This window comes from Protopterus annectens, chromosome 1.part0 (assembly GCF_019279795.1).
Source record: "Protopterus annectens isolate FY-2018-M chromosome 1.part0, PAN1.0, whole genome shotgun sequence".
Lineage (NCBI taxonomy): Eukaryota > Metazoa > Chordata > Ceratodontiformes > Protopteridae > Protopterus > Protopterus annectens.
In genome coordinates, this window is record NC_056725.1 from 1,834,013,882 (window position 1) to 1,834,028,186 (window position 14,305).

General features: G+C 41.2%; 1 protein-coding gene across 1 annotated transcript in view; it reads left to right on the plus strand.

Moving 5' to 3' along the window:
* C7 (complement C7) overlaps nucleotides 1-14,305 on the plus strand; it is a 708,293-nt gene that overhangs the window by 524,927 nt on the left and 169,061 nt on the right. The window contains exon 16 of the mRNA XM_044069786.1: nucleotides 3,744-3,837. Within this exon, the coding sequence (XP_043925721.1) occupies nucleotides 3,744-3,837 (94 nt within the window). The remainder of the gene's footprint in view (nucleotides 1-3,743; nucleotides 3,838-14,305) is intronic.

Genomic DNA, 14,305 nt, shown 5'->3' on the forward strand with positions numbered 1-14,305 from the left:
TGGAACATAGATTTGATTCACTGAACTTATTGGTCGGTCACTTGTTTCTGACACTGGCATTGAAAACTCAAACAGTCCAATGTGTCTAAAGCTAACAGTTATAAAATTAACTAAGTATTCATTTATGATTTTTTGTTTCATATGTGTCTGAATACCATCTGAATATTCATTCCCTTGCTTTGCTTTCACTACATCCTGTTAACTAGATTATCACCCTTTTCTGAGGTATGATAGCAGTCTTTGTTGGATTATTTTTTGTCACTCATTGCCAAAATCATTTTTGTTAGTTTCATACCCAAAACTCATATTATAAACATTAATCTTACAGTACCCCTTCCACCAATCATTTTGTACAAAATAATCACATATTTTATCTGTATGTGTATCTAGTGGTCATCTACAAATCTATACTGTTAATCTGCAGAAAGTCACAGCACACTATCCTTTCCAAGCTATTTTCCTATGTTCTAAGACATGCGTGCACTTTTGCTGTATGTCCTCCCTAATACTAATGCCAGTGTTCTTCAGGGTCATATTTTAATGTGTTGTTGACTCCCAGATGATACAGATGTTCTGCAACAAGTCCCTTTATATGCATGCAGTGGTTTGAAGTTTCAGGTTTGCAGGTCAAACAAAACAGAGCTCAAATAGGATGAATGTGTGCATAGTCAGTATGAGCATATTCATTACAGATGGAGTAAAATGGACTTTCCTGTTTTGTTTGGCATCTTTGTTTCAGTGTTGGGTGGGATGCTTAAAAACGTGTGTTAAGCTATGAAAGGAACCTCTGCCTCAAAGCAAGTTAACAGAGCTTAATTTAATTCAGAATAATGGTTAATGGTCTTACAAAGCATAATTAGCTTGAGACTCAGAAAGAGTTGTTGGTGTTTGGTAGCAGAATTGGGCAAATTCCTCAATTCAGAATTATACAATAAAGGGCAATTAATATTCAAACACATACACACTAATTGGAACTTGCAATAAGCATACCCATTATAAATCAAGTGTATTGCAACAGAAACAAGTCCACTAAAGTACAGCTGGACTAGTTGGACTTTTTCTAACATACCTACTCAGAATTTTGCAAAATGCCCCCTTTTTTTCCTCATATTTTTGCTGTATCTCTTGTAAAGTTTCTCATTTTCTAGTAATCAATGAGAAGTAGTCTCTAAATGCCAGACAACTGTTATACTTCCTTGTGTTCTGAAAATGCATGTAAGTAGAAAACATCTTCTTCTATTTCCTTTTAAAGAGAATTAGAATAATGTTTAAAAAACTGGTTCTTTCTCCCCATATTTTATGGGAGAAAGTCAATTTTGTTTTTAATTTTTTTTAGTCTTCTCGGATCTCTTCTATACTGGCCTGACCCCCTGAGCCCCATGTCCACCCAAGTTCTACCAGAATCCTCCTACCACCCAGACTTGCTTCAGTGCTGCTGGGCTATGGATCTTAAGGGAATTCAGGTGTCTGTGTTTCCATCTGGTGCTTTTTTAAAATTTAAAATGCCCTACCCACTTTTCCCTTGTTCTGCTCACCATGCTCACTGGTTGCATCCATCTCTCCTTTTTGGACCATGCCTCCCCCTTAGACAACATCACTAATGAATTCCCTTCCTCCCAGGGTGGGGACAGCCTTCCCTCCCTCCTGCTGTGTTAGTCACCCAAGCAGCTAGGCAAACCCGGGTCAGCTGGCCCATAGTGTCTGAAGCAACCACCTTTGTCCAAAATTCATTAGGTAAGAAGCTAAAATATACACCACTGTGGAGAATCTGCTGTTTTCTCCATTGCCTCTCACTTCACTGACAAACTGTGCAAGTGGGCAGACATACATGCCATACACATGTATTGTACATCAGTGTTTAGTGGAGGACGCAGAAGAACACTAAAGTGCTGTCATGTAATGAAATTATTTAAGGGAAGTAAGCAATTTCTTTCTTAAATAATGTAATTGTATAATAGCAATAATCTATTCCTGGGTGTGGTTATGGGTATCACAGGATTATACCCATGGTCGGCTGTGTTTCATCACCCCTGTGAGCCAACCACACCAACTGTGGGTAAATCCTGTGATATACATATCCACTAATGGATCACTGCTAAAACATTTTACTGCCATGGTTGTTAATCATTGAGCCAGATACAGATTTCAGTTTTTTGTCTCGAGTGCATAAATAACACCTTAGTGCTATTGCAGATGCTACTGCAACTGCCTTGTATGCATGCAGCTAGTTTAAAGATTCACATTTTATTAGTGCTCTGTTTTATCTGAAAGACCTTTGGACAGCTGTAAGCCAAGCTCTATTAATGGCAGTGCCCCCAGCCTAATGTCAGCACATCATTAGATTGCTGAGTACATCAGATGACTCTGCAAGGGACAGCTTCACTAAACTATCTTGCTTATTGCAGCTCACCAAATCGATTAATTGCTTGTAAGGCCTCCATTCAGTGTCTCAGGATCTGTCATCACATGGCAGTCCATTTTGTGAACGCATGATTCTGGCTGAGTTATACCATTATAGATAAAGGAGAACCTCTGCTGAGCTTCAATATCGGGCTTCTTAATCAGGCCTGTAAACCTTCCTGCCTGAAGTGAGACCGTAGATCTACCGTCACCTTAAGCCTAGCAGTAGCCAACATTATTAAAGCTTGCATTCCAGACAGCCATTTTAGGGACACCTTCCCCTCTCTTCCCAACACGGAGTTCTGTTTTGTAAAGTGGAGCATCCAGGTCCTTGTTTTCTCAATTAAATGCACATTATAATAAAATGACCTGTATTCCTGCACTTGCTAAGCCCTGCATTACTCATAGGTGTACATTGCATAATGCTCTTGAGTCCCCCCTTCTTAACAGGCTGTTAGACCAATAACATGTTTCAGAGTCATTCACTTCTATCCCACTCTTTACTGTTGAGTTCTATGGACTGAACAGTCCTCTGTTCGCACAGCCTGAACCTTTGCCCACTATTCCTTCATTCCAAAAATCTGGCCCACTGTTCCTTCATTCCAGAAATCTAACACTATTTTTTTTTTCATGCATGGCTCTGAAATTTCTTGAAATTTGTTGAAATTTATTTTACTATTCCTATGACCTTAATGAATGCTGCTATCCCCCAGTTGTCCTATTTCTTCTGGGAACATGTCATTCAGTTGATATTTATTTAGTGAGTGCCACAGTGGAGTATTCACTTTTCTGTACTGTTGGGTAACATCATCAATCGATCAACATAAAGAATTTCTTGTACCATCATTTTACTCTGAACAATTGTCCTGTAATGTTAACAGCTTTAAGAAGTTGCTTGTTCTTCATGTTTTACACTGCTGAGATATCCCTTTATTCAGAGCCGTACTGATGTCTTGCACTTACTAGCCATATATCACTCTTGCTGTACCTTGTGGATCAGCCTATGTTTATCTCCTTTTGTATGGTTTAATTTATGATGACGTTAACTGCATGTACCATACCAGTGAGTTGCATTATTTTATCTGAATTTCTGTGTTCATAAATAAATAAATGTAGAGCATGTTTTGGTTACGCTTCGGTTTCTGGCTAATGATGCTATTTCTCAGACTGTTGTACACCTGTTTCCTTTTAAGACTGCCTTTTTGGTTGCTGCATTTCTTTTCTTGCACTTCATTTGACACTTTGTGCCTTTATGTCTAACATGCTTACCCAGTTAACAAAAGTCAATTAAGAAAATGGCAAACAATTTCTAATTAAGTATTGTTGTGTTTGTCTTTTCTTAGCTCCTGTTGTGGCACCAGATGAAAAACCGACATGTAATCCTTGGGAGAAAGTTGTTGAGAAAAAATGTACTTGCAAGATGCCTTATGAATGTGGGTAAGTTTTTTTTTTTTTTTTAACATTTGCAGATGTGATATTCTTTTTTATTTAATTTATAGGAATAACATTCATACTGACTAGTGCTGTAGTGAAAGGTCAAATACTACAAAAAGTATTCAAGCAGTTGATCCATTTTGGTGGATTTGGCCGTGAAATTGCCAAAAGGTTGTGAAGTGTACGAGTGTAGATGTGCCTAAGCCAGCTGCAGGAAGCTAGTGTACCCACTAAAGTTGTATTGTTCAGTCAGTCACTTGTACTGAGACAACATGAGCAGTGAGGTGGGTAGAAGGTACTCTGTCTCGGTCATTCACTGCTCAACCATCTGGGAGAGAAACTAGGCTGTACAAGTCAAAAAAGTGCTAACAAAAGATACACATTCTAATATGGTACACATTTGGGGGATATATGAGGTGGATCTGTATTTTGGGGATCGTTAGTTATGTTGCAGAGGGGAGTGGGTAGTTTTGTGGTGATCAATGATTTATTGCTTTAATAGCAATGTTTTGGAAATGCCTTGCCTTTTGTATGTGTTTCTGGGGTGGGGGTATATTTTCACAGAACTGCAGTCCTTTTCTGAAAATTTCAGTTTTCAGAATGATCTCAAATTCCTTTCAGATCATGTGATGAGCTAGATCTGTGTATTTTCCATACAGTTAAACATTCCTTCTTTCTAAGCATTGCTTACAAGATCGGCAAACATGAAGGTGAGAGGGAGGGGTGTATGTCTTTAATAAGTTTTATTCACAGTTAAGTATATACTATTTTAGTTTCTTATTCTACATTGAATGATGACGATATGTCTTCTGCTCTATTTACAAGTGATGTATGCATGTACCACCTACTTTATTTTAGTATATACTACACATAATCTTGATATGTCTTCTGCCATATTTACACATGTAACGTATGCATGTACCATCTGCTTTATTTCAGTATAACTGTACTACACATGCTCTATTTGCCATACTTATTCCTTGGTGATTTAATCCTTCTAAAGTTGCCTTATCCTCATCTTTTCCAAAAGATGTTTAGACCAGATCACCTACCCGAATCAATAAACAAACAAGTATTTTAAGTAACTCATTAAACATTCAATTATTTGGCTAGAATGTGTAAAACATTCAAATGTACATAAACTGTATACACATCTTTGATGCTTGTTTCTGCACTCCTGTAGAACCTGTCTGATCCTACTGCTCATTTTTTTCTACTTTAAAAAGACAAATTCAGGATCCTTACCTATCCTTGGAGACCTAGTAGCCTTCTAAATAGTTTTAGAAAAATCCACTTGTAAATTCCAATTTGCCCCCCCCCCCTTCTTCAGTACCCTACCTGATGATTTCATGACCAATTCCCAGTCAGTCTGTCTATTCCACAAAGGTAAGTACATCCCAGGGCTAGAAGAGAGCCCTGTAGCCCAGTTGTCCCTGTCTGGGAAGTCTAGTTGACCCATTATTTCCTCCATTGGCAAAAACTCAGTTATAGATTGGGGCTACAGCTGTTGGGTCCTGTGGAGTGGCCAACCCCTGAAACTTTCTCCCCTCAGTATCTCCTTTGAACTCCACAGCACTATCCAACTTTTGGAAGTTGTGTGTATAGACACACATATACACACATACACACACACACACACACACACACACACACACACACACACACACACACACACACACACACACACACACCTACACACACACTCCTTTCAGGGCTGCTAGTTTCTGTGCAGCACTTAGCAGCTTGTGCTCACAGGCTTATCCTGCACCTGTGTAACACCATGTACTTCCACTAGATTTACACAGGCAGAGAGCCAGAGCCACCTCCCTCTGCTGGTAGCCACCCATCACTCCTATCATCCCAGTTCCATCCTGTCCACCCCAGTTCCACTAATCAACATAGGTCATCTGAGATGCAATTAGGCCTTTATCCATCTGCAGTAGGAGTCAGAGTTAAAATTTAATTGTCTGGGTGCTGGGGTATACAGTTTATGACCCTGTGACCTGATACATAATATGATGCATATGCGAATGTTTGACTCAATTATGTCCTCTTGCCAATTGAATTTAATGTGGATTTCATGCAGCACACATTTTTCCCTGTCAGTATATTATATATCTATATAATCTGGAAGTTATAATGACACAGAGCAGCATTACAAAAAATGCATTTTAAAAGTTGTTTTGTTCCTCAGAAGTATCCTTGTGGCTGGTAGGATCTTCAAGACAGATGAGGTAAAAATAAGGTAAAACATGTTGGAAACATAATTTGTCTGGGTTGTGTCAGTGGCACAACAGGTCACACCCTCAGCTTTGGTGCTTGAAGTCTAGAAGGCTGAAGGTTGTATTCCTACTCCACCTGACTGACTCAAAGTTAAGCTGTGTCCCTGTTGCTAAAACTGATGACTTTTGGATACAAGCTGGTAAATTACACCTAATAAATAATGACAATAATTAGCTTTAAAGACTTTTTTTACTTCAGAAAATGTATATTAATTTACATTCTCTTATTCTGTCAAATTCTGAAGTTTATACTATGAATATTTTAAAAGTATCCATGATTGCCTTTGATTATTTCTGGATTTGTCCCTAATTCTGTTGAGATTTTCCCTGATTTATTGAGAGCTATGCACAGCACCTGTCAAAAAAAAAAAAAAAAAAAAATGGGGGATGCCCTGTCCAAATTTACCACAGTGGTAGAAATGCCACTTCAGGTCTACCCTGAAAAGAGGTCACTAGTCTACTAGGACTAACCCAGTGGGACTAACTAGAATCAACAAAGGACAAATAAAATAAGTTTATTTTGTCTAGACAGAAGGTGGAATCCTCAGAACGTCTAGTAACTAGATGACTCTCTAGCTGCAGATTTCCAAGCATTTCCTATGACTGTGGTGTGTCATAGATACACTGTTTGTTGTCATAAGATGATCTTCTTCTCTCCATTTCTTTCTTCTTATCTGTATGTAAGTTGCTCCTGCAACAGAAAAAAAATGGTAGTTTTGTATTCATCAGGATGTAGGATAGACATGGGATAGAATTGCAAGAATGTGCTTTCTGATGTTCTTCGTGTTTCACTGTTGCAGTCATCACATTTGGGTTATCTGCCTGCAGGTAGCCCTCAGCCGGCCTGAATACCAGAATCTTCGGAGTTCTGTGTCGGGTGCTGTTGCTTCTTCTATGATGTCAGGTCGTCAGGGGTATAAAACATGCAGCGGATGCCATTACATTAGTTCTTCTTGCCGTGCGGTGCCCGAAACAGAAGCAGTTCGCAAGTGCCGGTCAGCCGACTCCTGAAATTTTTGTTTTCGAGTTTCAGACCTGAAGTCTTCAAAAAGATAATACCACATTAGAGATCCTTTTTTCTTGTTCTAACCGATGTCAGAAAAAATTAACAATTGTCTTGGCCTGTGGAAAGCAAATAGAGATTTTCATTCTTACTGCGTCACCTGTTTAGCCCCAGACCACGATGTCCCTCGCTGTCGGTTTTGTGCTTTGTTCAACGCCCAAACTATTCGTCGTCGGGTTATTTTTGTAACTAAATACTTCCGTTCTAGATCTCCATACTCCAAAATGGCTTTGTTAAGCCATCCGACTACCAATCTTCTGAAAAAAACATAAGAATAAAGACAGAGACAGACTGCATAGGTCCAAAACTGCTGATAATGCTTCCATTAACCTAGTCGCCAGTCTGTCAGTACTCAGTGAGGCACTTTCGCAGCCCCTGATACCCGCTACTACAGATTTGCAGGCCTCTACTGAGACCCATTCGGAGTTTGGTATGCCGCAAGATGCTTCTTCGACTATGGAACCTGCAGATGTCTCTACCTTGGATGGGTCCAGAGCCGCTGTGCAGGCACCGGCTTCTGAGGGTGTATTCAGGCCTACCAACTTTCATATTAAACCGACGACTTTGTTTCAAGCTAGAAATACTGAATTCCTCAGGCGTAAAGCTCGCACTACGCTTAGAAAACCGATGACCAAACTGCATTCGCAGGCCCATATGCCTCAAAAACAAATGATTAGAACGGCTGACAACCTTATTCCCTTAATTAGGGGAAGCCAGTCTTCCCCCTCTAAGAGACCTAGAACTGATTTTCTTTCTGATTCTTCTGATCAGGAATCTGATATCTCTGTACCTTCCGACTACCAGGATTTACCCTTATCTACTTATGAGGATTCTGATGCAGAGGATTCTGTTCCCTCGGCTTCCCCTCCAAAAGATTTTTCTTTTGGTGAAACCTTGCATACCCTTAGGGAGCATTTCCACTGGGAAAGCCAGGACTATTCTGAGTCCAAAAAGAGACTTAGGGAATTTTTACTCCTGCCTCAACACAGGCCTCTAGTTATCCCCCTTGTTCTGGAGATTGTAGATGATGTTATCTTGGAATCCAGCCTTACCCGACACTTTGCCTCCAGCTCCCAGAAAACCTGACAGGTACTACAGAGTACCTGACTCTCACAAATTCCTCTTCATGAATCCTACTGCGGATCCAGAGACCATTTCCCAAGGACCAAAAGGCATTAAGGCTACTACTGCCAAAAATCCTACCCCTTCTGATAGGGACTCTAGAGCTTTAGACAGATGGGGTAAGAAGGTATACACTTCTGCTTCTTTGGCCATTAGGGATTTAAATTGCCAGTTTCATATGTTAAAGTATCAGCAGCATATTATGGGACTACTTAAACAGAAAATTATGTTGATTCCTGACTGAGCTGAACACACAGATTTGCAGGAGGTAATGCATTCTGCTGAACAAGTTGGTAAACATACTTTGCAATGTGGTTTTGATGCTTTAGAAGCATCTTGCAGGGCTGCTGTCACTGGGTCTGTACCTAGAAGGCATGCTTGGCTTAAGGAAGAAAACTTGTCAGATCATGTTAAAGCTAAATTACTGGATGCACCCTTAAACCAAGACTGCCTTTTTGGCAACAAAGCAGAAGTCCTCAAAAGGATGGAGAAAAAGCTAAATCTATGCAAACTGTTAAAGATTTCTTACAAGTACAGCCTCCTAGATTCAGTAGGCATTGGTCTTCAAAGAACTGGTCTTTTCCAGTCCCTTCCAGGCTTTCTCAGTCCAAACCCAGGTGCAGCAGACCACCAAGACTTCAGTGTCAGGCTATGCACAGATATAAGTAGTGAGGGGCTCCCACTTCCAAATCAGGGAGTATTAAGCCACCCCCTATGGCAAAACGGCACAATGACTTATCCTTAACTCTTCCAAGCCCTGCTCAACTACTTGCTCCCTTAGGAGGAAAGCTCACCCTGCATGCAAAAAACTGGGAACTCATTACCCAGGACAAATGGGTTTTAAACATAGTTTCCCTAGGATACAGATTTAACTTCCACTCACTCCCAACCCCAAGTGGATGGCAAGACCTCCACCGAAATCAGTGGGCGGAGGCCCAAAAACAAGTTTTCTCTCTCTCCTCAGTATCAGGGCTATTCAACCTGTCCCAGCAGAACAAAGGGGACAATGTTTTTATTCAAGACTGTTCCTGGTTCCCAGGAAAGAAAACTCCTGGTGTCCTATCCTGGACCTGTCTATTCTTAACACCTTTCTGGTGGTTCCAAAATTCAAAATGCTAACTCTTCAACAGCTTCTTCCTATGCTAGTCAAGGATGCCTGGCTGGCAACCCTAGACTTAAAAGAAGCTTACCTACACATCCCAATAAGGGAATCCTGCAGACAATACCTATGTTTCAGGGTGGGCTCCATGCACTATCAGTTCTCTACACTTCCCTTTGGCTTATCTACTGCACCCAGGGTATTCACAAAGTGCCTAGCTCCAGCCATTACATTTTGCAGGCAGAGAAATATTCAGATTTACCCATACTTGGACGATTGCCTGATTCATAGAATAGAAAGTCAGGACTAGCTATTACAACACCTGGCATTTGTAAAGAGACTTCTGACCTCACTGGGGTACACCATCAATGAGAAGAACTCACACCTAGTACCCTGCCAGCAGTATTCCTGGGAGCAAGCTTGAACACAGCTTCCCAGATGGCATTCCTCACTCTGGAGAAACAAGTTTATTTGACAACCTACTTCAACCTACTGGCCACAAAAACCCAGATATCTGAAAGGAAAATTCTGCAAGCCCTGGGGTTCATGGCTTCTTGCATTCTGTTAATTCCATATGCAAGACTGCATATGAGGAAACCTCAATGGTATTGAAAAAGTCTATGGTGTCACCATTCTCAGGACCTGGAAACAATGATTCCTATCACTCCTTGTCTAAGAGCAGAGTTCCTTTGGTGGGCAGAGGCCTGCTACCACAACAAGGGACTCCCTTTCACTCTACCCCCTGCCACCCAATCCCTAACAACAGACACATCAGACTATGCATGGGGGGCTCGCAGGACAGTGCATTCAGGGCAAATGGAACCCAAAACAGATGCACCTTCATATCAATCAAAAAGAAATGTTAGCTGTACAGAATGCTCTGACAGCCTTCAAAGACCTTATTCTTCCAGGACAACTATTGGTAAAGACAGAAAACACCACAGTTATGTAGTACATAAACAAACAGGGGGAACCCATTCCTACCCACTCTGCAGACTAGCCATGGCTCTTTGGAACACAGCCTTGAGCTACCTAGTGAACCTGCAAGCTCAATTCCTGCCAGGCAAACTAAATTCACTGGCAGACAACTTAAGCAGAAATCTCATGGACCCACACGAGTGGAAACTGGAACCCAAAATATTCAAGCTCCTGAGAAACAAATGGGGGACACCAGAGGTAGACCTGTTTGCCTCGCCTCAGAACTACCAATTGAACAAATTCTGCACCAGAACTCCCCACAGTCAAGCTTGGAAAGTGGATGCCCTGTCCTTTACCTGGGAAAGCCTCTCAATTTATGCCTTTTCCCCTCTGCCTGTCCTCTTGAAGGTTCTACTAAAGATCAAACAGGACAAACCAATGACTGTACTGATTGCCCCAGACTGGCCACACCAGCACTGGTACCCCCTTTTGCACAGTCTGACAGTGCTGCAACCATGGCACCTGCCTCAGACCCCTTCCTTGCTGTCCCAGCAGGCGGGCCAGATTCTGCACCCTCAGCTTCAAACCGTGAACCTTGCAGCCTGGCTAATTCCCCTGAGCTCACCTCTAACAACCCTCAGTAAGCAGGTGCTGGATGTCATTCTTGAGGCAAGGAGACCTAGTACTAGAAAATCCTATTCAGAAAAGTGGGAAAGATACTGTTCCTGGAGCCATACTCAGGGGATGGGCACAATGGTGCCCATCTTACATCATATTCTAGATTATTTCACAGAAATGCTCCACAAGGGCCTATCATTCTCTTTAATTAAGATTCATGCCTCTGCCATTTCAGCATCCCCTGCTAAAACAATTCCTTAGAGGGGCCACAAATTTAAGTCCCCCCCCCCCGGAGAGCTCCCACTCCAATTTGGGACCTTAACTTTGTATTGGGAAAACTCACCCCCCCCCCCATGAACCAGCTGCTACAGCAGAGTTGAAATTAGTTTCTTGGAAAACAGCCTTACTTCTAGCCATCACTTCAGCAAGAAAAGTGTCTGAACTGCAAGCTGTCCTGGTAGTGGAACCCTTCATTATCTTCCATGCGGACAGGGTTTCCCTCAGGACTACTCCATCCTTTATGCCCAAGGTGGTGTCTAGTGTGGCCCTAAACCAGTCCATTCATTTGCCTACTTTTTTCCCTAATCCTCAAAATAAAGGGGAAAGGATACTGCATTCTGTGGACGTGCACAGACAGCTTAGATTCTATTTGGAAAGAACTAAGACTCTCAGAAAATCAGACCAGCTGCTAGCTGGCTTTGCTGCAGGGGCAGAGGGGAAGGCCATTTCAAAGCAAACCATTTCCAAATGGATAGCCCATTGCATCCATTTCTGCTACAAGTACCATGGAAAACCTTCCTTCTTGTTTGGCATATATTATATCATGTGTATTTGCTTTTTATTGGGGGTGTTCCATGCCATATAATCACTTCCAGTTGTGGGGGCACCTGACATTTGGGGCAATAAAAACTGATGTAATGGCGTCGGCTGCAAGTTTTATACCCCTGACGACCTGACGTCATGGAAGAAGCGACAGTACCCGACACAGAAATCCGAAGATTCTGGTATTCAGGCTGGCTGAGGGTACCTGCAGGCAGATAACCCAAATGTGATGACTGCAACAGTGAATACACTCGAACATCTACATTTATGGTAAGTGTACACAACTGTACTTTGTTGCACCTGTCCAAATCATAGCACCTGAAATGACAAGCACACTATCTGTATTGCTATAGTACACTTATGCAATAGACTGTTTCAGTAAAAATATAAATGGAATAAAGGAAAACTTAAAATTCTAACTTCTGTGGGGAGGCAGGCTCCCCAATACCGCTATGTAGTGAGGTTTGTCCCTCTACCCCCTTACCTAATAAAACCAACTCCAGGGTTACACAGCCTTTGGGTAAGTGAAATTGTTTGGTGAAATCCTCTGTCCTTTAAGTAGAAGCTATTTAGCATATAGTTGCCGTCAGGGATTAGTGCAAGTAGGAACATGATGAATGAGTGGTTGAGGTAGAAATAAAAGAATGAGGGCTTTTAGAAGTAAGACAGTGGGCATGACATGTTGTTCCAGGGCAATATTATAGGTAAAAAGTACCAATTTGCTGATAACAGGGTATAGCTGAATGGAAGTTTGGAATATCAAGAATGACATTTGGAGAGCTGGACGTAACAACTAGTTTTATGAGGGCATTTTTATATGTAGAGATACACACACACACACACACACACATATATATATATATATATATATATATATATATATATATATATATATATATATATGGATCTACTTCATATGCCCTAACTTCCGACTGATCGACACCCATTTGCCCGACCCCATTTGGCCGAAATTTAATTTGACCGACACTTCATTTGACCGACAAGTATTATTGGCAAGTAAATGGGATATGCCCCCTTCCCCACTGTAGTGCGACCCTGGAGTTAGAATATATAGTTAGGGGGGTGTGGGGGGTGAAGCCCCCCACTTACTTTTGTTTTGCTAAGCAATATTAAAGCAAAACTAAACAATCTAATATGAAATTAAGGGGGGGGGCTTTGCCCCCCAACGATATATTCTAACTCCAGGGTCGCACTACAGTAGAGAAGGGGGCATATCCCATTTACTTGCCAATAATACTTGTCGGTCAAATGAAGTGTCGGTCAAATGAATTTTTGGTTAAATGAAATTTCGGTCAAATGGGGTCGGGCAAATGGGTGTCGGTCAATCGGAAGTTAGGGCAAATGAAGTAGATCCATATATATATATATATATATATATATATATATATATATATATATATATATGTGGATTCTGAGATACAGAACCATAGGATCATTGGGGAATAATTGGGGAATACAAGACTAATGATGGTATAGAACCATTTTAAGCCTTGTTATGCTTCCCAGAAATATTAGAAAGGTATTAGTCCCCTTAATGTTTTGTGGGGGTAGATAAGCATACCCATCAGTGGTCGAGCATTTACTAGCTGCCTCTCTCTAAAACAGACATAAGTGCCAAACCCAGGGTAAAGTTATGATTCACCATCCACTGATCAAATTTTTGCTTGAATAATTGTAAGGAAGAATTTTGCTTCACAGAATAGGAAGCCTGTTCTAGTAAAGGGGCAGCCAATGAAACACTTACCTGTTTCTCCAGCATGTCTTATTTATGTTGCAGGCAAAATTTAAGTCCCTGGATCAGGTGTTTCTGATGTTATTTTTTTATTTGTTTTTTTCTGCAGAAGTGTAGTAGGTCAATTAAGGCTTGATCAAAGGATGCTTTGTAAGCCTGGCATAGCTTGTCTCATAGCAGCCTCTAGGACACCAAGTACAAGGCTTTGAGGCAGTCTAAATAGGACTTGTTTTCTAAACCATGTATTTTTTTTCTGAGGAACCCCTCTGGATGCTCCACTTGTTGCATATGCATGGTCATTTACATGCCAAATGGATTATTGTACTCAATGATTGGTCGCATGAGAGCAGAGTACAACAGAACAATGACATCTTTGAACCTAGATATCATACCTCTGGTTACAAGTTGTACAAAATAGAAAGTTTCCTTTATAATCTAGGCATATGATGGTCAAAGGCCAAGTCACTGTCTACATGCGTTCCCTGATCCTTGACTACTGGGGTTACTCTTAGGGGTGTATTCATTTCCTGAGGTGGCTGTCTTAACAAAAGATACTATTATGCACTACTTGGCACTGACTTTAAGGCCATGACAATGGCACCAGTTATAGGTCTGTGACAGGCCTTCTTGGAAAGTATTTTTGTCTCGGGGGCTTAAATGACTGCACCTTATTTGCAATCATCTGTGAAGTTGGTCAGCCAGCAGCCATTGATGTTAGTCTTGTCTTAACAGAAGTAGATGCCAAACAGAAGCAGCTCCATCACTGTGCTCAGATGCTCGGGTATGTTTTTGAT